This window comes from Choristoneura fumiferana, chromosome Z, assembly GCF_025370935.1.
Source record: "Choristoneura fumiferana chromosome Z, NRCan_CFum_1, whole genome shotgun sequence".
NCBI lineage: Eukaryota > Metazoa > Arthropoda > Insecta > Lepidoptera > Tortricidae > Choristoneura > Choristoneura fumiferana.
Window position 1 is genome coordinate 9,098,014 of NC_133472.1, and position 24,700 is coordinate 9,122,713.

Genomic DNA, 24,700 nt, shown 5'->3' on the forward strand with positions numbered 1-24,700 from the left:
GCAAAAAATATTGCTGGTGTGATCTGTATTTTTGCAGCATCAGCCCGCTATGGAATATAGATCATGGCCATGATTAGAACGGGAGATGTGGAAATGGAGACCGTAATCTACTATTATTATATTGTATACAAGTATTATATTAAAATAAAACCAGATTCTATGACAGGTATTAATTTAATGATGCCCAAGCACGCAATATTTCATACTACATTTTCAATTACTTATTTATCATACCTATTGCTATATGTCTAATGAAGAAAATATTCTTAATTAAGTTGTATACTTAAAATCCGAAAAATCATAGAAAAAATGTCATATCATAGCGCACAAAGGCGTCTAGTATCGTTTTAATTCATTTTAATAATAATATAATTTTTATGCATGCACACCATAGTACATAACATACACTAATAAAACTACGTCTATCCTTAGCTACACGGTAATTAAATAATGAATTGTGTATATTATAATTTCCTGAGAATTATCCTTAATGTAGCTATTTCATTTCGTGCGGCAGTCGCACTCACCTTCAGTTCACTTCAAATAAAAATAGCAAATGTCAATAAAATAAATTCATGAAACTATAAAACAGTGAATCATTATAAATAATTAATGGTTATGTTCGCTTAAGTTTACTGCTCGAATATTCTCTATTGTAATAGGATATTTTTATATTGTCGTAATTTGTGAGTGGTTAAGATGGCATACTATGTTATTACAATTACAAAAGGGCGCAGGTCGCGATGAGGCTCGAAGCTACAAGACCTCATTCCTTTGACCATCAGATTCCCAAAATACTGACTTCTTTGTCCTAAGCTGACACTACCCCTGCCCCTTTGCTATAAAAAAATCTATATGGTATAGTATAGGCTGTGATAGGAACAGCTATCATATTTTGATACGAAGCACGTCCAGCAAGCCAGAGAACCATTTTGTCACCTTCATTGCTTATAATATAACTTCACTCTCTCAGAAGTCTTTAAAGATCATCTAATCGTAAATACGCGACAAAACGAATTCATAACGCAAATTAATAAATTGAATTGACGTCTGTTTGCGGCTGTGAAAGGGATTAATTTTTACTAAAAGGTTTCTACGGCGGCCCTGGAACTTTGGGCTCATGAAGGAAGCTAATACTAGGACCTATGATAGACGCGCAGCCAGACAGTGATTGAATTACAAGCTGTGATCATCAGAGGGAATCCAGTATTTTGGGACCAGGATGTTGAGGCGAGGGTGAGTCTCGCAAGGTCGGCTAGTCCTCCTCATAATCGTCGTCATCGGAGATGTACTTGCGCGGCTTGCGTTTGCGAGCTGGCGTACCCTTGCTTTTGCCTTTCAGTTTGATCTTCATTTTGACGGAGCGGTTGGACTCCCCGTCGGAATCGTCCTCTTCAGGTGCCCCCGGAGTAGCTGTAACACATTGACACGTTTTTATTGGTCAAAATCAGTTCATTTGTATAGGAGCTATGATGCCACGGTGAGATACACACTTTAAACTTATAAGACCCGTCTTTTTGCTTTGGGGTTAAAATACAATCATTCATAATATTTCTCTAAGGCTTCCAAATTAGATCCTTTATTAGACTTCGATTCGGTTATCAGATTGTAAAGAAAATAATTATGTCAAAGATCCTCAGAATGTTACAAACATCAGAATGTAACTCTTTACATGGGTGCTTCTTAGAGCGTTTTCACATTATCCGATCCGATATGGGTATCAGACGACGATGGACCACACCCGATAGCCAATACCATGTGCTGTTTTCACATATTTCCGACAAAATCGTTCCGATATGGCTGGCTCAAAATGGCCGCCACGCATCGGGCTCTGCGCACACAGACAATTTAGATACACGTATAGCACACAATATACAAACATTATCGTTTGACAGCCCACGGGCGTCCGATGGTGCCGCCAACATATCGGTGTCGGCTCCGATATCCGATATCGGGCCGGAGACTGTGACAGACAGGTACATATTTCATACATTTTACTTGCCCCGATATCGTATCTTCGTCCGATACCGATATCGGACCGGATAATGTGATAAAGCTCCTCACGCAAGACACCTCACATAGAACAAGAAAAGAAAGTATGTACACCCGAACCAACTGAACCGTGACCCACTGTGGAACCTTTTTGTAGAAAGTCATAGTGACATTGCATTGCTTGACAAGAGAATTTATTATGACACTTACTGTGAGAACGTTCTACAGTGGGTCAGGAATCAAATGGCTTGACTATAACCCTCACCTTCCGCTCCCTTCTCGGTGTCGTCCGAGTCTTCAGACTGAAGGCCGGCCTCATAGCGGCGCCGCACCTCGATGAACGCACTGCGCATGCGCACAGAGTCCGCGTAAATGAGCGAAGCCTCTTCGTTGTATATCTGCGCGTTGGCGCACAGCGTGAAGAAATCGCGCTCCAAGTCCGCTATCTCGGTGTACTGTACACAAAATAATCTTGCGTGAGGTGTGTGGCAGACACTATTAGCCTTTCGTATGCTGAATGTAAAAAAAAATGCGTTCTTGCCTCCTTTGTTTGAAATAATATTAATAACGCAGATTTAGATAAAAATACCAAAAGATGGCCTTCGATTTTGGACTGATCTGCGACAAGATCTCACTCTCAAATTAGGCGCTCCTGCGCTGCAGCACTAGGCTGGCAAGGCAGACGTAATAGGCGCTTTCTATTTGCTGTATAGAACTGCGAAACTGTTAAATAATAGAGTTTAAAAATCCGCGGAGCTACTGAGAAATACCTGACGTAATAATATTTCTATGAAGTTAATATGAAGAAATGGTTACTTAAGTTGTGGAACCGTATCAGACCTAATTTTAGTTAGTTATCATACCTTGCCATCTTCAATCCTGTTCATAATTTTCTTGATATCGAGGGGTTTCTTTATAACTTCATAATAATCGGGAAGCTCGCGCCTCGAGGGGAGTTTCATGAACGGTTCGGACAGAACTCGGCCGGCCCTGAAATCGTCAAATTGTTCAGGAATACACATATGTATTTTGTTAAGAAACTGTCAATGTTGACTCAATATAATTGACGACTATAATCCTCAATGACTGAGTTGTTCTAGTCTAGATTGAACGTGAAGGTTATTAATAATAATAACTATTAGAACACGTGCTTACTCGTCCGTAAAATCAATAACTTTTTTCATGATGCCTTTGAGGAGTTTCTTCAGCTGGCTGGATTCCGACTTGTTCTTCTTTTTAGACGAACTGGTTTCCTCTTCGTCGGATTCCTCTTGACGGCTAGGATAGAATGTATATTATATCAATATAAATATGATTTTGTTTCATTTCAACATTAAGTAATGCCCAGTGATGGGGAGACAGATGAAGAAGTTGGCGGCTGTTCTAGCATGTACAGTCAAGTGCAAAAATATGTATCTACTCGAACCACGTCGTGTTACCACGGCCTTATTACTCCGGGATAAGAGTCTATGGTACATATTTTTGAAGGGTTAGATAAGTCCATATTTTTGCACTTGACTGTACAGTCGAGTGCAAAGATATCGACACGACCAAACTTACAAAAATATGTATACACGACCTTAATGCATAAAGCCTGCCTGCATGCCTGCTGTGCCTTAGTGCAGAAAGTAGTTTATACATATTTTTGTAACTTAGGCCATATCAATATCTTTGCACTTTTCTGTAGGTGAGCGAACTCTGATGTAAATTAGAAACTTACAATAGTTATAAAATAAATCTAAATTTATTGATTGCTGCTGCTTACGACTTCGTCTGCGAAAAATTCATTTATCGCGCGCCGTCAAGAACCATTTTTTCGGGATAAAAGTTATTCTGATCTTCAATACATGCTATACCTATATGCAAAAAATTTCATGTCAATTGTTTCAGTAGTTAAGACATGAAAGAGGAACAAACAAACTTAGTTCGCATTTATAATATTAGCAAAGTTTCGTGTTGAATTTAATTTAAATTAAATGACGACTGCTCACTGCTCATCATTCTTACACCGCACAGTTCTTGTGTGACTCAAAGTGAAGGTGTTAACTCACCGTCGCTTGCGGCCCTTCTTCCTCTTTTTATCCAGCACTTCATCGTCGTCGTCTTCCTCTTCTTCCTCGTCGAACTCGTCGTCGATAGCCTTGAGCCACTCTTTCTCTGTCAGTGAGTCTGTATAATCAACCTCCTTGCGCTGTCGCGAACCGCGCCCCAGGCTCTCGTCTTCGTCTGCGTAACTCCAGCCTTGGCCCTAGTGGCCGTAACAGAATTAATTAATGGAGAGATATAACCAATGTATTTTAATGTTCGTGTTTTAATTGTCTTTGTGTCCAATTGATACATTGATATCATAATGGTTGGTGGAATTGGTGGATGTAGGTTAATCCTTTCCAGGCCCCGCTAATTCAGATACGCTACTACGATAAGAGATTAATTTAAAAAAGAATAGTATATTTGACGACTTCAATTAATTTTGTACCATATTGTAAATTTCTGAATATTTATAATACATTTATGTGGTTGCTATATGCACTTAGCCTGGAAAAGGGTTAACAGAGAAATAAGCTTTAGTAATAAGGTATATAGGCTTTTTGGACTTTGGTGTACAGTCAAACCATTTGATGCATGTCTCACCGTAGAATGCTGTCACAGCAAGTGTCATAATTGTCAAGCATTGCGTCACGATTCGGTTGACTCTACTTTCTTTGTACTAGAAATGACTACGCCATTTACCTTATTGCAGACAACTTCGTCATCGTTTTTGACGAGCCAGTCGGGCAGCTCGGCCTCCTCGATCAGCCGCGACTGCGTCTCCTTCTGCCGGCGTTCGATGTCGATCTGCTTAAATATCTCGAGCTCGTCCTCGGAGCGCGCTATCATCTCGTTGATCAGATCATCGTCGGGGAGCTCGTTCTCCTCCTTATCAAGAAAAACACGAGAAATGAGCAATTGATAACATGAACCAATAATTTCAAGGCACAAGTCTGACAACAACGCCCTGAAACAAGTTTCTTACATAGATATGCATAAGTGCTACACTCACATTACTGCCATACAAAAAAAAAACATATAAAAGTTTACGGAGGAATTGCGTTTTGATAGCTCATAAAAAGTTTGGCAGTTGGTTGGTTGTCAACTAACAAATTCACACTCACTAACACTTCAACCAAAAAAAGGTTGCCAAGTTTCTTCTCAGTTACCTCTACCGTCACGGTTTTCGAACTGTTGGTAGATTTCATAACATTTATTAGTGCTCATGTAAGCCTTATTAGAAGACAGGCATTTTGAATTTACCATATCAAATAAGTACTAGTAGTTCTATCACATTGTTGATATTGGTCAGTGCGATCACATCAATAAGAACATCATGATATACCGACGGGGGCGCCAAAAACACAATTCAACAGGATCAAAATACATTTTCCTGCTTAAAATAAAATCTAGCAACTGTACCTCCTCATCGTCCCCGTCCTGGTGTAGAATGCTCTGCAGGAACTGTTGCCGCTCGGAGCCGGTGGACTTTTGGTCGAACATTCCGGCTTGGATGACCTTTTCGTCCATATTCAGCTTGTATCTGCACAAAGTGATGGAGTCAGCGACCGAGATGCAGTTTGCCGTATAATTCGAGAAATGTATAATTTCACCACTAACATTTGTTAAATACTTATGCAAAAATGCAGAAACGTGAATGCAGGTTAACTTAACGTCTTCGACGTGAACATACGCTTACTACACCAAAAAAGACCCATCTGAAAATTTGAATTGCAACAAAACCTTACGTTTCTGTATTGACAGTTTGAGCTCATGAATTGAATGAGTGATAATGATAATGAATGACAATATTGTGTGCATTAGGGCAGAAGTATCGGTTTTGGCCACCTTAAGCCCGTTTTTGGCCAGTTGACATTTGCAGTCATATATAAAAAGTGAGTTTTCAAAACTTTATACTGAAACGAATAAAGTTTATAATGATTTATTATAATAAATTTATTTCAAACATATATTTAAACAATAAATGGCCATAAATGGTACAGTGGCCACAAACGGTACTTCTGTCAACCTTTTACCGTAAATACATAAACCTTTGTTTTAGCATTTAGAGGAGTTTGATGTTCTGCAGTGAATGTTTAAAAAGATCACAAACCTCGCGGCGGCCAAGATTCTCTCCTCAACCGAGTTGACGGTCATGAGACGCAACACTCGCACTTCGTTGCGCTGCCCGATACGATGGGCGCGATCCTGGGCTTGCAAGTCCTATGGAAGAAGCTTGCTGTAAATATGGCTGCCGATCGTTTTATCAACAACAAAAAAACTGTACTTTGCCTAAAGGCTCATTGTCATTTAATACTTTTTAAACCAATGTCACCGAGAGATGCGAAGTTGTCTATGCTATAATAAGGTAAGTATTTGACACCAATCAATTGACATTCTCAATAAATTTTGAACTGGTAATATTGAACTTGTGACGTCACTTATCACTTTATCAGGCAACACATTCGAATAATGTACTTATGCATTTATTTCAAAGCTCCTAAAATCAAATCTTGTAGTTAACTGAAAATTTTTCCAATTTTCCAAATAAAAATGATAAATTGCATAAATGATGTATTGGATGTATTAGGTAATGATGTCAAACACCCTATTAAATTACCACTTCTCTTCATCAAACTATTTAATGGCTAGTTAACCTGATGCGGATTCCAGTCGCTGTCGAAGATGATGACCGTGTCTGCGCTCTGCAAGTTGAGGCCGAGACCGCCCGCGCGCGTTGACAGCAGGAATATAAAGTACTCGGAGTTCACGTCGTTGAATTTCTTCAGGAGCTCACCACGATCTTCGGCTTTCGTCATACCGTCCAACCTGTTACCGGAATGGCATTATAAGCAGCTGAATAACGGTCTAGTGGACAATACGACTAAAAACCACAACCAACAGCTAAAATAAGAACTACTTACTGAACTACAGATGATCGGTTGTGACAGGTCGTTACTGAACTACTACTGTAATGTGACTAACACTTCATGATGGCTACCAGAGTCGCCGCCAAAGGTAGTTACATACTGTTTCGCAAGACTTTTCAAAGCACGAGTAAAAGCTACTTCATAATCTAACGAGGTATGGATAGAATTTAGATAATACGCACCTCAAGTACTGGAAACAGCTCCACGAGAGGTAATCCTCGATGATGGTCATACACTGAGTCATTTGACAGAAGATGAGCACCCTGTGCCCAGTCGCCTTCAGTTTCGGCAGGATTCGGTCGAGCAGTTCGAATTTACCAGACGCTCGGTATAGATCAGGTCTGTGAAGAAACAAAGCATGTGACTTCATTGCGTAATGAAAATGATGTGGCATAAAATTTTCATATAAAGGTAGGAATGTAAAAAGTTAAATGTGTGTAATTAATGGGATGTTGAGAAAGTTATATTCCGAACGTTTTCTACTTTTCACTAAAGCACTGCGGTGCCAATCTGAACCCCCTGCTTCTGTTAGGTGATCAACAAGTGTTTGGTTGGCTTCCACTAACACATTTATTTATATTTTCATCTATGTGCCATCTTACCCCGACACGACACCGCCGCTGCTGCCGATGTGATCGCAAAACTTCTCCTCAATATGCTGGAACATAAAAGGGTGGTTGCACAGCTTACGCAGCTGCACGATCGTGTTCATGAGAGCCTTGGCACCGCCCTTGCCCTTGTTGCCTTTCTCCGAGCCGTCCGTTAGGAGCACGCCTTTAGACTGCATGTGCCTAGCAGAAACAAAGACAAACAAAGAAATGAGTATCAGTGAGGTCGTCTGCATTGCTGATAAATGGTTATCGAAATTGGATTAAGCTGTACACTAAACGACGTGTGTTTCAAAAAGCATCGTTAGCATAAGTAATGGGAGACTGACAGATGACGCATAGGATGGATACGATCTTGATTAAATCTACTATTTACGTATTCAAATGTATGCAATTTTTCTTTATCTCTGTATTTATGATCTATGCACTATTACTATTATATGTATACCTTTTTTAATTATCTTTAGACATATCAATATTATGAATACCGTTCGGTATCAATTCAACGTAATTTGAAGAAACAACTCAAGAGGTCAACATTAATCGTCCAATTGGTCGTAGGTAGGTCAACTTACTTGTAGAGCACTTTCTGCAGCCCGCTCATGTCGCACTTGATGATGTACTCCACTTTGTCTGGCAGCTGACTCTCTACCTCTTTCTTCAGCCGGCGCAGCAGGAACGGGCGCAGCACTTTGTGCAAACGGCGGATGATGAGGATCGTCTCTTCCTCGTTCAACTCCACCTGGGACACACAAGCTATTATTGCAAGACTTATTTAATCAGGTGTTACCTTGCGGAGGTGCATAAATTCCATATCAATGAATTATATATTTTTTACGTTGCTCTCCGTTTGGCGTGAAGTAGCAAGGCGAAAAAGTTGTTAAAGACAAGAATGTTAAGATAACAAACCTAACACAAATCAACAATGGTATTCTTCTCTTTGAAATGGACGAGTCATCTGAACGATTGAAAAGAAATTCGAGATATTTTTTAATTAGGCGCCCGCAACGCAAACACCGTCGCACTTTTGTATCTTTTATTACCACCGAGTTGAGTAGTTCCCGGCTCGCACCTCCGAGTTTTTCCAAATTCATGTGCGGAATTACATTTGAAATTTACCACGAGCTTTGCGGTGAAGGAAAACATCGTGAGGAAACCTGCACAAACCTGCGAAGCAATTCAATGGTGCGTGTGAAGTTCCCAATCCGCACTGGGCCCGCGTGGGAACTATAGCCCAAGCCCTCTTGTTCTGAGAGGAGGCCTGTGCCCAGCAGTGGGACGTATAATAGGCTGGGATGATGAGTTGAGTAGTTGAGACCACCAATCAACTGATTCACTTTTTTATTAGCTGTCAAAACGCGATTCCTCTATACATTTTGTATGGCAATGCAAGCTGTGACATCACATCAGCCAACACGATGGACTATTTATTTCAAATAAAAATTTAGCTTTACAAATTAATCGAAAGTCAATCTAGTTTTCACTGCTAAAATAGAGTATTTTATTTATTACAGTTGCCTTGGAAGCACCCAATTTTAAAATCGCTAAATAGCAATGCTTGCTCGTAAGTAACCCTCACCTTTTCTCCGGTAGTAGCGAACGGAGCGTTGAACCACTGCTCGAAAGTGGAGCAGCTCTTGAATATTGAAGGCAGCAAGAAGTTGAGCAGCGCCCAAAGCTCGGGCAGTTTGTTCTGTAGCGGCGTGCCGGTCAGCAGCAGACGGTGTGGCGCGATGTAGTGCGTGTTCAGAACTTGCGTAAGTTTGCAGTGGTGGTTCTTCATACGGTGACCTTCGTCGATGATCATGTACTTCCATTGGACCTGGATCAATAATGATTATTGTACGCCAGCTTCAGACGCGATCATAACGTATGCTGTTAGGCGAGCTAGATTGAAAGTCTATTTTTCGCAGCACACTTTCTTTTATAGCGGACATAAACAAAATCAAAGCAGACTTCCTTGTGCTGTTACGGTATACCCCAACATCAGTAGAATGTTTTGATTTACAAATGGGTCCTAATGTATACACTTACAATTTAGTAGCGCATTCGTAGAAGCAAGACGCAGTTTGAGTACCCTTTGGCCAACACGCAAAAAGACCGAAAATGTTCAACTTAAATCACTTACCTTTGCCAGCCACCCTTTGTCCTTGATAACGTATTCGTAAGTAGTGAGGAGGACGTTGAACTTTGTAGCCCTCATCTGCGTCTGCACGATACGGCGCGACTGCGGCGAGCCTTTGTACGACACCACCGATACCGTCGGCGCCCATTTCTCGAACTCGAGCACCCAGTTGGAAAGGGTACTGCGGCAGTACAACAATACATAACATAAGTAAGTACGTTATCAATTCAAGCTATAAATAGTTTAAAGGAGATGAGAGTACTAGAAATTATTACATTCATGGATTTTTCTTTTGTTTCTAAGCGCTAATTTAGAAGAACGAATAAAATCATAGGTATGCGAACATTTTTATATTAACACATTCACTGTCCCCATCCAAAATGTTTTGACAAAGTCACACGTCCAAGTGTGCTTCCAGTTTGAAGTTGTGAACCCATAGTGAAAGCAAGGACTTCTGAAAAAAAAAAGATCATGACCCCACTTTGGGGGCACCCGGACAGGGAAGGTGTTAAATAAAATATTTGCTCAAAATACTGTTTTTTATAGGTACAGACTGTTTCAAAAGAGATGAAGTAAATAAAAGGAACGCAACTAATATCACTTGCAATTGCCAAAAAGTTTGTAAACCGATTCTAACATAAGTACATAAGTTCATTCCTTTTGTCCCTGTAAGGTATAATTGGCAGAGTGAGCTTACCTGAGTGGCACAATAATAAGGAATGGTCCGTTGACTTTCTTCTTTTCCATGAGATAGGTGACCAGCGCGATGGTCTGAATGGTTTTACCGAGACCCATCTCGTCTGCGAGGATACCGTTCAGATTGTTGTTGAAAAGTGACACTAACCACTCCAATCCCTGATATTAAAAATATTGAGTTCAGTAACATAAAATTAAATAATGTAACATGAAAGTCGGCTGTAATCAAAATTTGCACTTTAAATTTGAATATTTTGAAAACAGATCACTGAATAGAAAAATTGTCTTCGCAACCCCCCAATGGTTTTAAATTACCTATCGAACGATACCCCACACTATAGGGTTAGTCGAGAAAACAAATATCACCCCCACTTCACGTCTATGGGAGGTACCCTAAAAAAAATTATTTACTTTTTTTTATTGTACCACTGTCAGCGTGACTGATGACATATGTATATTCATGCCAAATTACAGCTTTCTAGTACTAACGGTCTCTGAGCTTACCCGCGGTCAGACAGACAGACAGACAGACATGGCCACACTATAAGGGTTCCTAGTTGACTACGGAACTCTAAAAAACTAAGTTTAGACAATAATTAACAATGTCAAATTTACCAAAATGTTACATCAAGAATAACCTTTAAACTCCTTTTACTTTTCAAGCATTTAAAATATAATTGAGTAAACTTTTCACTTTTTGTCTTAAATAGTGTTGGTCTTACCTTGATCTGATACTCCTTCAAGTTGCCGTTGACCAGAATGCTAGACTGTTCTGTCACGGATTCGTGCACGGTATGCGCAATGCTAAGTAAACAAATTATTATTGTTAATTAATTACATATACAAACTACTATCTGGTATATAATGGACCAGAGGAGCTAACAGATGGGATAACACCAGAGCCGATTCAAGCAAGTTTTTTTTAATCAAAAAAATAATAATTTAGTTTACCTGTAATAAGTCTGTTCTTCAGTCTTGTACTCGTCATCCTCGACTTTAGCCTGCTTGATCATTTCGCGCGCTTTCTCCTCTTCTGTTTTGACCTTCTCATTCTTCTCCTCTCTGTCCCTTTGTTTTCTTTCTCTCTTCTCTACTCAACAAATGAATATTTATTTTTAAATCAACCCTAACAAGCAAAGAAGGAAAGTTGGAGGAAAGTTTAAATGGTTAGCTAAAAAATCACGATGCCGTGTATGGTTATGGTACAGTCAGCAGCAGAAGTGGATGAGCGGTTACGGTGCTGAAATGATCTACACACGAATCTACTGCCAAGTTAATAAAAGAGTGTTTAGATCATTTGAACGCCACAACCACGCATCTACTTCTGTTGCCGACTGTACAACCAAGGTGGACCTATACAGCATTTAAAAAAGTGACGAGTGAGTTTTTGAAAAGTGATGAACATATTTTTTCTTTATTTTCATCATCATCATCATCATATCAGCCGTAGGACGTCCACTGTTGGACATAGGCCTCCCCCACAGACCTCCAATTGCTTCGGTTGGCAGCGGCCTGCATCCACCGTGAACCCGCGGCTTTAACCAGGTCATTCGTCCATCTTGTTGGTGGACGTCCTGCGCTGCGCTGCTGCTGCGCTTGCGGTTTCTTTACTTTACGCGTCGGTAATCCAAATTAACTTGGAACTAAAAGGTGCTTAAAAATAAGTGAAGGTGTCAGTTGGTGTTAGCGCTGTACCGTCATCGTCCTGGCTGTCGTCTCCCGAGTCCTCGGAGTCGGAGAGCACCTCCCAGCCAGGATGAGTCTCCATCCAGTCCTTCAGCTGGGACAGGAGCGGCGCCTCTTCGCCTTTCAGTATCTACGCAAAAACAGATTGGTCAGGAAACCGAGATTTTGCCGCCGCCGAGGTTCCTTACAATAACTTTCATGAATTAAAATAATTGAATTTTCAAGTGTATATCTTTCTTTATTATCTGGCAATAAATTCTTGCTTTATCCAGACAGACACAGATATATAGGTAAAAAAAAATCTTTCATGAAAAAAACGTAATTAAAAATCCTACTGCTAGGGTAAATCAGTTGAACTATTTGATTCCTGGCCCTTCGTAGAAAGCTCTCACAGTAAGTGTCATAATTAATTCCCTTGTCAAGCAATGCGATGTCACTATGACTTTTTCTACGAAAAGGTTTTTTTTTTTTTATTCGACTGGATGGCGAACGAGTAAGTGGGTCTCCTGATGGTAAGAGATCACCACCACAGTGGGCCACGATCTGAAATATCTGATGGCGACTGTACTGTACTGTGCTTGTTGCGTGCGATTAGAAGGCAGAACCTGTACGACCGAGCTTTGCTCGGGCTAAAAACTCGACAATAACCGTTTTCTCAGAGATAAGACAAAGCCAGATCGATTTGTCATCCCCGAAAACCCCCACATACCAAATTTCATCAAAATCGTTGGAGCCGTTTCCGAGATTCTGATTATATATAATATATCGTATCTATACAAGAATCGCTCGTTTAAAGGTATTAGACTAGATATATAGATAAAAACATACCTCTCCAGATTTCGGGTCCATTACGCTCACTCTGGAGTCGGACGTCTGCGAGCTGTCATCCATTGCGTCGATCTCGCCGCCCTCCAGTAACTTCTTCTTGCGTGATTTCTGCGGCAAACAATGCATTATGGATTTGAAAATACCCGCGCGAAAATTAATATAGCGTTGGCATTCTATATTCTATTCTTACATCGAGGCGTTTTTACAGTAGTCTGCTAGGTAGTATTTATGTACATTTAGTTTATTTCCTACATTCAAGAAATACAAGCTAGTTAGCAAATTTTTTGACATCTGTGATTTGATTTGACATCTATTTACTAGTCATGGTATTTCTATGCTCCATCCAGCTCTTTCATATTATTAAGTTCATATATACGTTCTACTGCAAGGCAAAGAAAATAAGAAGGCGTGAGTAGTAGTTCCAACGCGAGCTCAATGCGGTTTGGGACCTTAACACACACCATACAATTCCGTCGCATGTGTGTGCAATAAAATCTGATTTCGCCCATAAATTCCGTAAAACTCAAGATGCAACGGGTACGAACGAACCCACCAACCATAATCAAACTACTAAATTACTAAGCAACCACGACTACACATACACACACATTTTACTGACGGACAGGCCATTCTAAATTGTTTTTATACAGAAACAGTCTTGCCGCGTCTGACCACAATCAGCCCTAGTAAGGCGTCCAACTACTCACTCGCTTCCTCCGCTCCTCCTCTTGTTGCTTCTTTCGCTGTTCCTGCTTGTGCTGCTTGACCATGTCCGTGAGGCTGGCGATGTACTCGTCCGTCTGCGCCAGCAGGAACGCGAGACGCTTGTCTTTCTTCTGATCGATCAACTTGCGGTAACCCTCTTCGTCCTCCGCCATCAAACTGTGAATATCATGTGAACATCGTGAATATTGTACGTGTACTAATAAACATGACGTGTTTCAAAGTCAAAGTCAAAATATCTTTATGCAATTAAGAATATAACAAGCACTTCTGAATGCAAAAAAAAATCTACCACCGGTTAGGAAAAACCCCTGTTGAGAAGAATCCGACAAGAAACTCGACGAGGTATACATATTTTTTAACAGTTTTACGTTTATATTAAATGATATCTATACATCACAAGTATTTAACACAACTTTATTTTTAACACAGTAGGTTCGCTATTTGAAGGGATCGTTAATGCGGATTGGAATTATTTCCTAATATCCCTGTCCATGATATAATCATTAACTTTATAATATGCCTTAGATATTAATGTTTCTTGACAATAGATCTGAATTTTGCATCCATTTCATTTGAAATATTTTTTGAAATTTTATTATGAAAACGTATGCAATTTCACAACGACTTTCTGGTTTTAGCCAGTCTGTAAGATGGAACTTTAAGCTTCCCTGTGTTTCTAGTAACCTTTGGCTTATCGACGTTAATGGGAAAATCAGTTTATTATATCCAATGAAGACGAGACTGTATATTTAAGGTCGATTATCAAATTCAACAAAATTCATCAAGAGCAATTTTATACGAGGTAAATTACTCCGTTCGGAAAATCTTTTCATATGGAGATAGTTAAAGACAATTTAATCAATACCAAAAGTAAACAAAGGTAATTGGAAGGTATATTTTACAGTAGATTAATAAACAAGGGTTGTAAGTGATCAATTACACCCAAGATATTTAGGCGCACGAGCGAGCAAAGCGCGCGAGGGTGCTTATAGTTCGCGGGTGTAATTGATCATTTACAGTAGAGTTGAACACTACTTTTCATCACAAATGCGAGGAAATAAATAAAAACCGTTAAAAATGTATACGCAATTTGTAACAGACTGGAAGAAAATTTATCGCGCCAAACCGTTTTTTTTTTTTATGGCCTCGCGCTCTTTGGCTTTGGCACATTCAGCCAGCACTGGCCAGCAGTATTATGCCAGCATGGAGGTTTGGAGGTAAGTATTACGCTCTACGCATTACAATCTCCTTGTTTACCAGATCGTGAATACAAAGGAGCACCATTCGATTTTTAAATTTACTTACATCCCTAAAGATATAAATACAACACGGATTTCAAGTTAAATGCAACCTACTTTCAGAGCTTAAGTGATGAAAATTTTATTTGACATTCCTTACCGTCTCATACGCTCCTTTTCTATGCGCTCTTGTTCCTTCTTTTGTTCGCGCTCCGCGTTCGCATGATAGTTCATTATGGCCTTGTTCATGCGCGACAACTTTGCAACGTTGTTGCGATGGTACTCCTTGAAATCCTTGGCTGGAATTAAAATTATAATTAACCAAGCCCTTTGTATCTGCATATATTATGTCTTCAGTGCAAGGCGGATTTAAGTGCAGGCCAGCAAGCAAAGATAGGATTAAAACAATAATAAGATGAATCTTTGACAGATCTTACCATGCTGCAGCACGGTTTGCAGGAACTCCTGGTGTTTTTGCCGACGTTTCCTCTCAGCCTCGAGTTTCTGCTGTTTCTCGAGTTTCTCTGTAGCGCGCGCTTCTCGTAAACCCTGGCGCTTGGTTCGTTTGTACGCCTTTATATTCACTGCAGTCTCCAGGGTTGTATCGCGACGAACCTGCCCCAGAATCTAAGGAAGAAGTGGCAATTAAAACAACTTCTATATATGTACTTACTTCTTCTAGTATACATCTTAACCTTATTGTGCATTTCGGTACCTACCTCTGCTCGCAACTGTTTCTGGAAATTGAGGACGCGTAGAGCTCTATATTCGATTTGAGCTTGCAGCCTTAGGTCATCGGACATATTTGCTGGCAAGTTGGATAGCACTTCCATACGATGTGCGATTCGGGCGGCAATCCTAGAAAGTCATATTTTATATCATATATGATTCCTAGCCAATAAATTGGTATCAAAGAAATAGTTATTTATTATATTATTAGTGTTGAATGGCCTACCTGTTTTCTCTTTCATTCAATATCAGTAAAGGATCGAGACCCACTGGCTTGGGTATGCTCGTGATGCGATTTTGTTTTGCTCCTGGTGTGGGAGCTCCTTGCTGGAAAATGATTAGAATTTTCAATTTTTCATTTACACGACTTATTTTCATTAGCAGGATTGAATTATTTTGCAGTATAGTACCTGTTGATGGGGTTGCGCTGTCGCGTTGCCAGGGCCCGGAGGACGAACCGGAGCAGCGCCTCGAATTTGCGGTGCACCGCCTCCAACCGGCTGCCAAAATCGGATTGTATTCTACGTTCAGCAGTCCGTTTTATCGTATTGGTATTTCAGACAGACACAGTATACAGTAGTTCACTACTGTATTGAGTGTGAAATCGCTTTTCCAACCGCATACGCCGTCGTCGAACAAATTTAGATAGGACAAAACAGAGCGCTGTGTTAGTGCACCCTAAGTGAAAATCAGTGACGTCTTGATAATGTGCGAATTTTGTGTATACTATGTAATCATCCGTCATCTTAGAAAGCGATTATTTACCGGGTTGGCGAGAGGTGGCGTAGGTTGAGTCGGTGGCGCCATCTGGCCCGTCATGGGAAGCGGCGTAGGGGGCGCGCCACCGCCGCCGCGAGCCTCACCGCCCGCGGGGCCGCCCTTGCCCCCGGCCGGGCCCGCGCTGCTCGGGGCCTGCTGCTGCCCTTGGCTGTAAGGTGACGGCGGCTGAGCCGGCGGCGTGGGGCACTCTGGCGGTGTGTCCCCGGTTCGCTTCCCTGCCGCAATTAGCGATATCTGTTGCGGCACCGGCTGGTTGCGTGCCAGGTTACGGTATGCCGCTATCTGCGCCCTACAAAAGAGACATAATAAACAGACATGAGTATGCTTATGAATAGGGTATGTCTTGATATCATGTAGATTCAAGAGTAGCGACACCTACTTTAATTGACTGAGCTGAATGTTGGAGAACATGCCTTTGCTCGGATCTTGAGGGTTTGACCTCGCCCTCAGCGCAAGAAGCTGCGAATATCTCGGGTCTTCCTGCAGTCCCTTCTCCTCCATGGAATCTATGGCTCTTTGCAATGCGTTAAGGTTGTCAGGTCCAGGGGTAGCCATAGATTGCATGGGCGAGCCGGAGGCGGCGCCGTTGGAAGTGGACGGCGGGGGTCCCTGAGAGTGCGGCGGCGTTTGTGCGGAAGGCGGATGTGATTGCGCGGACGAGGGCTGGCTGGGCGTGGAGGCGCCGCCGTGTGCCGAGTAGCTGGCGGAGGGCGTGTGCGGCGGCGGGCCCTGCCCGGCCATCAGGGCGTGGTGCGGCAGGTGGCCGGGCGCGCCCGCGGGGAGCCCGTGCGGCGCCGGCCCGCCCATCGGCGGCGGGACGCCCGCCCCGCCCGCGCCACCATTGCCCGGCGGCGGGGCACCGCCGCCCATCGCCATCGGAGCCTAAAACAATTAATATCAATATACAATACAAAACCATGACCTCCCCGAATTCTGCAATACGAAACCATGACCCACCAGATTCTATTTTGATTGAGGTGATGACAAACTGATGCTGCTAGCAAAAATAGCCATATATTTCCTAAGTTTGTTAACAAATTGTATAACATGTGAAAATGACTCAGCAGAGAGAGGCAAAAATTACACCATATATCAGATAATAGCCTTTACTGCAGCAGAGCGGAACATTCTACAATATATGCAACAAACGCTAAAACATACTTCGTTTTTAAATGGTATTACAAATGAAGCAGCTTTACCCATTTATGTCGCTGTGGACAACTGTTGTTTGAAAATATTTACAGATACACTGTCAAAGTATGCCATTTTTTATGCAAAGATTTCTGATTATCGTTATGAACCGTAAGTACCTCATTACTGGAATCCAATCATTTTATGAAATAATATTAATTGTTGCTGATTTTAGTAGGCATGATATGAAGCATAATCAAACTAGGTATTTATATACATGGAACCATATAAGCAGTTGGATTAAGAAAATACTCAGGAAATATCCTAAGTCAATAAAAGAGTCCATAATTGGGCGCACATTTGAAAACAAAGATCTCACCCTATTAAAAGTGTCTACAGGGAGAAGAAAACCGGTAATTTTCATAGTGGGCGGCGAAGATGGCAGAGACTGGACTTCTGCAGCTATTATACTGCAGTTTATTAAAAACATTTTAGAAAATAACTTGGAAGAATTAAGAAACTTTTACGATTTTTTTTTTATCCCAATATTTAATCCAGATGGGTACAGTTTTAGCAGTTCTAAGGTAATGTTTGCATTCAGTATTTTTATTTTTCATACTATAAATAAATAACTCATTATCATTAATCATAATTAGTTAGCAATAGTTTTGATTACTTTCCCCAATCTTAATAATGTAAAGTAATGAAGGTTTTTATCAGCCACATTAAAGATATTGTTTACAATGACATAATTGAAGAACTGTGTACAGTCACCAGCATGATACCTGATACAACAAAGTGTGCATAAATATCTGATATGAATTTGTTTCCAGGGCCGGTTGGATGTGTCAGATATTTTTGCATGTTTTGCTGTGGAAGATATTAATGCTTCATATTAATTAATTAAGGGTAAGTAGATTGTTGTCAAAGCACTTCTCTCAAGCACTATTCTTCTCAGTTTATTCATCTCTGTTTCATCATCTCTGTTTGGTCTGTCTAAAACGACAAAATACTAGTTTGAATTTAAAGACTAGCTGATCACCGTGATAGCTGTAATGCAGCATGAGAATTAATGCAAAATAAAAAGAGTTTTAATAAAAATGTGTTATTGTACCTTGTCACAATATTAAGTACAATGACAATCTAAAATATATGTCCGACTCATTGTGAGCATAATAAGTCTGAAAAGTAACTGATCAAACTGATGTAATCTGTTATTGTTAGATTCATGTTTACAATGTTTTCTTAAGTCGAAGGGATTATCATAAAATTAATGTTTTATGATTTTTCCCAGTTCTTTTATTTATCAAACTTATTTCCTATTATATACTTTAAAATCTTAGATATGAACTAAAAAGATGTTTTAAGGAGCGGTTTTGGGCCAAAAATCGAAAACAATTTTATTCTAAAAAATTGTGTCCGGACAACACCTTGGCTTTAGGGGTCAATATTGACAGGAATTGGTTTGAAGAATCTCAAGGTAACAAAAATTGCTGGCATGTTTAGTTCACTTATTTTACCAAACACTATTTTTCCATGAGAATAATAATGAATGATGAATGATGATGATTGAATGTCACAAATAAATGTTTTCTTTCTTTCTTTCTTTAAATCACTTAGCACTAAAGTCCATAAGTATTAGCATAATTCGTATAATATGTTTCAGCAACCTCCTAAAATGTTTGTTTGATGTTTATGTTGTTACTAGCTATTGCCCGCAGCTTTGCCCCCGTTACGGTCTTTTCAAAAAATTTGTAATATGTGCCTTATCCTGACAATAACAAACACAACCAAAAAAATAATTATCCAATTTGGTGCCGTCATTCGGAAGTTATGCTCTTACACACTTATTTATATAGATAGACTAGCTGTTGTCTGCTTTTGACCTGAGAATTTTATATATTAGAAAGAAGAAGACAGGTAAGTAAATTGTACACTAATGACTTACTTTTGTCTTAGGATTTGAAAAAGGGGAATGTAGTAATTTTTACCCTGGTGAGCACCCACTATCTGAAGAGGAAACAATGGCTTTGGCAAGCTTAATAGATAGAATAGCTCCAAGAACAATTGCCTTTTTCAACTTACGAGCATTTGATCAATTAATAACTATACCTTATGCCCAAAGTGGTAAACTGTCAATGAACCATAACACACTTGTGGGTATAAAAAACTGAACTTCTCTTGAACTGAAGTCTATTGGATTGCATATTAAAATTAGGGCTTGCATTCTGAGATTCCAGAAATCTCAGACGATTTTGGAAGATATTTCAAACCTGGACTGGCACTTTCAATATTGATAATACGGTATTTGACTATTTTGTATATGTTTTATGAATTAAAACTACACAATGCCTGGTATCGAATAGATAATCAATTTTTAAGTACCGCCATACTTGCTGCATAGAGAAAAGCGTTTGAGAAAGAGACAGGTATATAGATTTTTCAAAAAATCACTATAAATCCAATTTTCAACCAATTTATATTTTCTCTTCGCTAAACACTATCTGTATATCTTTGATCATCGTAGTATCGTTTATCAAAGCTGTATATCTATATTTTCATAATAATATTAAGATATGGAAAAATCAGGAGCTGTCAAATACCGTATTCAATTTAGGAAAAACATTATTTTCGCATATTTTTCAGCAGGGGCGTACCCAGCTTCTGGCCTGGGGGGGGGGGCAAGTCCGATTTTTTCGATCAGATCGCTTGCACTTGTTTTATCATACACACTACACAAAGACACCTATATGAAACTCAAGGTACATGTAGTGTGTAGGGCAAAGCCGCAAGGGATCCTGCTTCATAGGTAAAGGGGGCATAATATATTGTAGAACATACAATTTCCAGGGGAGCGGGCAGCTGCCCTCCCCTGCCCCCACTGGGTACGCCAATCAGCAGTTTCTTGTCAAAAGTTTTTCAAAATACACAGCTTGCTCTACAAAATGATCATCAATGCTGTTTAATATCTTATGTGAAAGTGACTCTATCTTTCTTTCTATCTGCTACCTTTTCATGATTTGATGAAATTTGGTACAAATAAAATTTTAATAATCAGATAATATCAGGCTACCCTAGCTGCATTTGCCTAATTGTGCATTGCATGGCGTAAAAATAACAGGTTTTTACATTCGAGATTTAGTTGATTTAACAGTTGCAACAATCCAACTGTAGTTGCACATATTATCTAGTTGTCAAAACTTGACTAAGGAAGAACTACAACTTTTTAACAATAGAAAAAAGAACTTAAATAACATGTACCTATTATTCATAAATAAACCAATTTCTATAAACTAACAAAAATATTGAATACCTACACTGGTCCTGGAATTCCCATAATGGATCAACTCTAATAATACTTATATTACTGTGTTGGTGTACAATAAAGCTATTGTATTGTATTGTACTCAGTACCAGAATTGAAAACCTTCCAATATTGCAAGCCCTAAATATTTTTTTTGACATTAATGAAGATTTTCCATTAGGTGGAAATATTCAATTTTGCATGCGAACACTTAGCCGAGGAATATAATATGACCTATTTCTTAGGCAGTGCCTCCAAGTTTTTTTGTAAGTAAAAAATTAAATGACTGAATTGAAATTTCATACTGATACATTAAACACAACTGATATGTAGTCACTACATTGAAAAAAATCTAATATCTGAAATCAATATGACACCAAAGTTGATTCTTGAAACAATGTTCACTTAGTAAAATTATTGAATTTGAGGAACAAGTTTTTTTTAAAGTAGTGACAATATCTAAAGGACATACTAAAGCTTAACAGTTTGCACCACCAGGTCCTAATTGCATAACAAATTACAAGCAAATAGTATTAGTGAATTTCAATACATAATCACTAACAGTATTAGCTTGTAATTTGTTATGCAATAGGGTCCAGAATTCACATAACATTCCAAGAGATCACATTCAAGCAGTCTATTTAAAATACCTCAAGTTGAGCAGTGCCGGATTAAGACTAAGACTATTTGATGCCCTAAGCAATCCACGCGTGTACAGTCAGCGTCATATAGTACGTAGCAGTCAAGATCACCAAATACTTGGAAACATACAAATAGTCATTAACATTGACCCAATCAAGGCGATCAAATTGCTCAGGACATCCATCGCGTACAAATAAATCGGAGCACGCACATCACCACTGGTAGCGTAGCAGCCATAATATCCAAAAGTATGGGACACACTAGAAAACTGAGCTTTATATAAAAGGTTTAAGGTTTAATCTCGTGTTGAGTGCGAATTAACACGTCAGATTCGACTTTTTGTTTTTGACAATCACCGAAAAGAGTACCAACTTGTCAGTGATCGTTCCGTCTCTTTAATTGGGAGCCTGACGGCTTTTTTCACATTTTTATTTTACATTGTCAGAATTCCGGATTAACGGATTTCCTTTTAATATGGCTTGAATTGGCCAGTATAATTACATTATAAAAGAGTTTTTATTTAATGAAAAAGGTAATGACATGTGCATTTTGCACCAAGAGACTGAAAATGGAACACCGTTCACATTATATTAAAGAGGACTAGCTAACTGGATCATTGGACCTTACACGGTATGTAATAAAGTCAAGTTTCCTGCGGTGTCCCATACTTTTGGATACTTTGGCTGCTATGGTATAATGTCGGCTTGAATGTTATAAAGTATGTGGCGACGTGCGTGCTCCACTATATTTGTACACGATGGATTTCTCGAACAATTTGACCGCTTTGACTGATTCACTGGTAATGACTATTTTGTATGTTTCCAAGTATTTGGTGATCTTGACTGCTACGTACTATATGACGCTGACTGTAGCACAATATGGCAAATAAAACAAATCTTAGATTATACACCAACCAGTTAAGTTAACACAAGTAACTGTTAGAATATAAGAGTAACATTCCATGAATAATGATTAGATCTTACCTTATCATAGATTTAGCACTTTCAATTATTGTCCTTCCAATCATTTATTTAGTTTATTTAACTTTTGACAGCTCAAGTACTAATTAAAATAGTGATGCCTTGATGCGTTCCTGATTCGATTTCTTTTAACTATTGATAATCGATTGATTTTATTAATGAAGAAGTTTTAATCAATTTAACACATTCATATTTTATTTTTGCTCAACATTTTGCATTGTTTTATAAACATTCACAGGTGTTTAAGTTACTTTATCTTACATATTAAAATAAACCATTTATGTTAATATGTTTATCACTTCGGACGGTAATTTAGTAATTTTGACAATTATGAAGCAGCAAAACTGGATGCGGCAGCGCCGCCAGTTTGTTGCCACTCACAACGAGACGCCCGTGGTAGGTATAATTAAAAATAGTATTACAGTGCCTATTTTATTATTTTAACTTTTTAATCCCTAAAAGCATATTAATGTATTCATTATTTTTAAATGACTGATATAAAATTTAATCACAATAATTTTAAATGTATGTTTTATTTATAAAATCAATTTACTTCAAAACGGTTTTATGTGTCTATGGTCATTCATTACGAATGGGAAATCAATAAGTGGGCGGTACCCGTCCATAAAGTATGCTATTCTCTGTAGTACATTGTACCAAAAATTATTGTAAAACTTCATGTGCGTGATCTTTCAAAAGTTAAATAAACAATTGGAACGTCAATATACAATATAATTATTTAAATTCCTTTGAGCTTGTGTGTGAACTAAGGTGCTCAAAAATATCTAAACATGACTCTACCACTATGACACTTAGATATAATGTGATGCCAATTACACTGTTTTTTAATTACACCACTAATGCATTTGTAATCAATAGTAGGCTTTACTTGCTTTCAATGAAAATGCTAATTACATTTTAGATAATTTTTCTGGAAACTGTGCTGATTGGGTGAAGAAAAATTTAAATGTGCCTGTTGTAGCAACAATTTACATGAGACATGAACATTCTATCATAGCCGATGAAGAGGACATTACTCCCTTATACGAGCAATTTGAAACACTTATGGTTGATGTGTTAGATCTGGCCAAAGATCTCTATGGACCTTTATTCAACATGCAGAGAAGACATTCCATTTCTATTACAACTTATTGCATCTTAATTACTATACATGTTATTTTCTAATAAAAACTATCCAGCCAATATAAAGCAGATATATTACAACAGTTTATATTTTTATTCTCTTTCTATTATATGCAGACTAGACCCTGATATCAATGTGAAAATAAATAATTGTAGTAAAGAGTAAATGTAAGAAACATGATTAAAGTTTGAAAAACAAAATTGATGAAATAAAAGCAACAGTAAACAGTAAAAACGAAACTTACCTGTCCTGGAGCCATGTGTCCGATCTGATGTTGCATGTAACCATGGGGTGGGCCCTGGCCTGGCATGTTGGGGTGCTGTGGTCCACCTGGCATATTGGGCAAGCCGTTCGGCCCTGATGGGTGGGATCCGGTCGGCATAGCGTGTCCTGGGCTTCCCATATGACCACCAACCATATGAGGAGGCATCTGATGTGAATTCGGTGGCATTCCCGGATGTTGCTGAGGAGGCCCATTCGCATTGGCCGGTATCGAGTGAGGTGCTGGCCCGGGAGACATGTGGTTCGACATTTGGCCCGGCGGTGCGCCGGGCTGATGTGGCGTCGGCGGCCCGTTCACATGTTGCTGGTTGTATGGACTGTGGGGCGATTGAGGAGGCGCCGGGCTTTGCGTGGGAGGGCCCATCGGACTGGGCGCCTGTGGCGGCGGCATTGGACTGCTCTGAGGAGACGGACTCGCCATCTTCTAAGGATTCCTATATGATTCAATTATGTCACAAGTTGATCATTCGGCATCGCGTTGCGATATGATATGGCGGCGCGTCGCCCAATTTACTGGCTCAATATATCAGTCTTCACACAGTATAAAGACACATCGAAACACTACAAAACCAAAGTAAGGTTTCACGTCTCTAGTACAGAAGGAATGTAGCGTAATTTCTAGAAATACTAGTAACAGGATCAATCTATAAAACAAGCACGAACGCGAGCGAGAAAGTAGATTGCTTGGGATCGGATCACACAGCCAGACACACAGCGCAGCGCAGCACGGCAGGTCGGCAGTACACACACAAAAACAGCAGGGCTACTACGAAACTCGAAGTTCGTGTCGTGCTATCCCTCTCGCTCTCGTATTAAATAGATTAAGTGTCAGAGCGATCGCACGACACGAA

The 24,700-nt window shown here is 39.5% G+C and overlaps 2 protein-coding genes across 8 annotated transcripts; one reads left to right on the top strand and one right to left on the bottom strand.

Annotated features, from left to right (window-relative positions):
- Window positions 1-164: 164 nt before the first annotated feature.
- Window positions 165-24,588, bottom strand: brm (ATP-dependent helicase brm). Its single transcript, XM_074085124.1, has 28 exons — window positions 23,812-24,588; window positions 16,746-17,248; window positions 16,352-16,655; window positions 15,997-16,086; window positions 15,813-15,913; window positions 15,577-15,715; window positions 15,295-15,484; window positions 15,018-15,156; window positions 13,601-13,775; window positions 12,894-13,001; window positions 12,075-12,195; window positions 11,331-11,469; window positions 11,102-11,183; window positions 10,381-10,538; window positions 9,687-9,864; window positions 9,138-9,380; window positions 8,134-8,300; window positions 7,553-7,741; window positions 7,133-7,291; window positions 6,678-6,849; window positions 6,134-6,243; window positions 5,443-5,563; window positions 4,723-4,908; window positions 4,044-4,240; window positions 3,148-3,270; window positions 2,856-2,982; window positions 2,258-2,447; window positions 165-1,413 (listed from the first exon to the last, which is right to left on the bottom strand). Exons 1-28 carry the CDS (start codon window positions 24,268-24,270, stop codon window positions 1,256-1,258), a joined length of 5,028 nt encoding a protein of 1,675 aa, XP_073941225.1. The 5' UTR covers window positions 24,271-24,588; the 3' UTR covers window positions 165-1,255.
- LOC141426294 (zinc carboxypeptidase-like) lies at window positions 17,326-23,649 on the top strand. 7 transcript variants are annotated; one of them, XM_074085143.1, is made up of 6 exons: window positions 17,326-17,668; window positions 17,733-18,081; window positions 18,866-18,977; window positions 19,457-19,653; window positions 20,983-21,067; window positions 23,346-23,649. In XM_074085143.1, the coding sequence occupies exons 1-6, from the start codon at window positions 17,358-17,360 to the stop codon at window positions 23,606-23,608; spliced, it is 1,317 nt and encodes a 438-aa protein (XP_073941244.1). In that variant the 5' UTR covers window positions 17,326-17,357; the 3' UTR covers window positions 23,609-23,649. The 7 variants fall into 7 exon arrangements, with proteins under 7 accessions (XP_073941244.1, XP_073941252.1, XP_073941258.1 ...); XM_074085151.1 differs by having other exon boundaries at window positions 17,736-18,081; XM_074085157.1 differs by having other exon boundaries at window positions 19,457-19,657; window positions 23,346-23,434.
- Window positions 24,589-24,700: the final 112 nt, after the last annotated feature.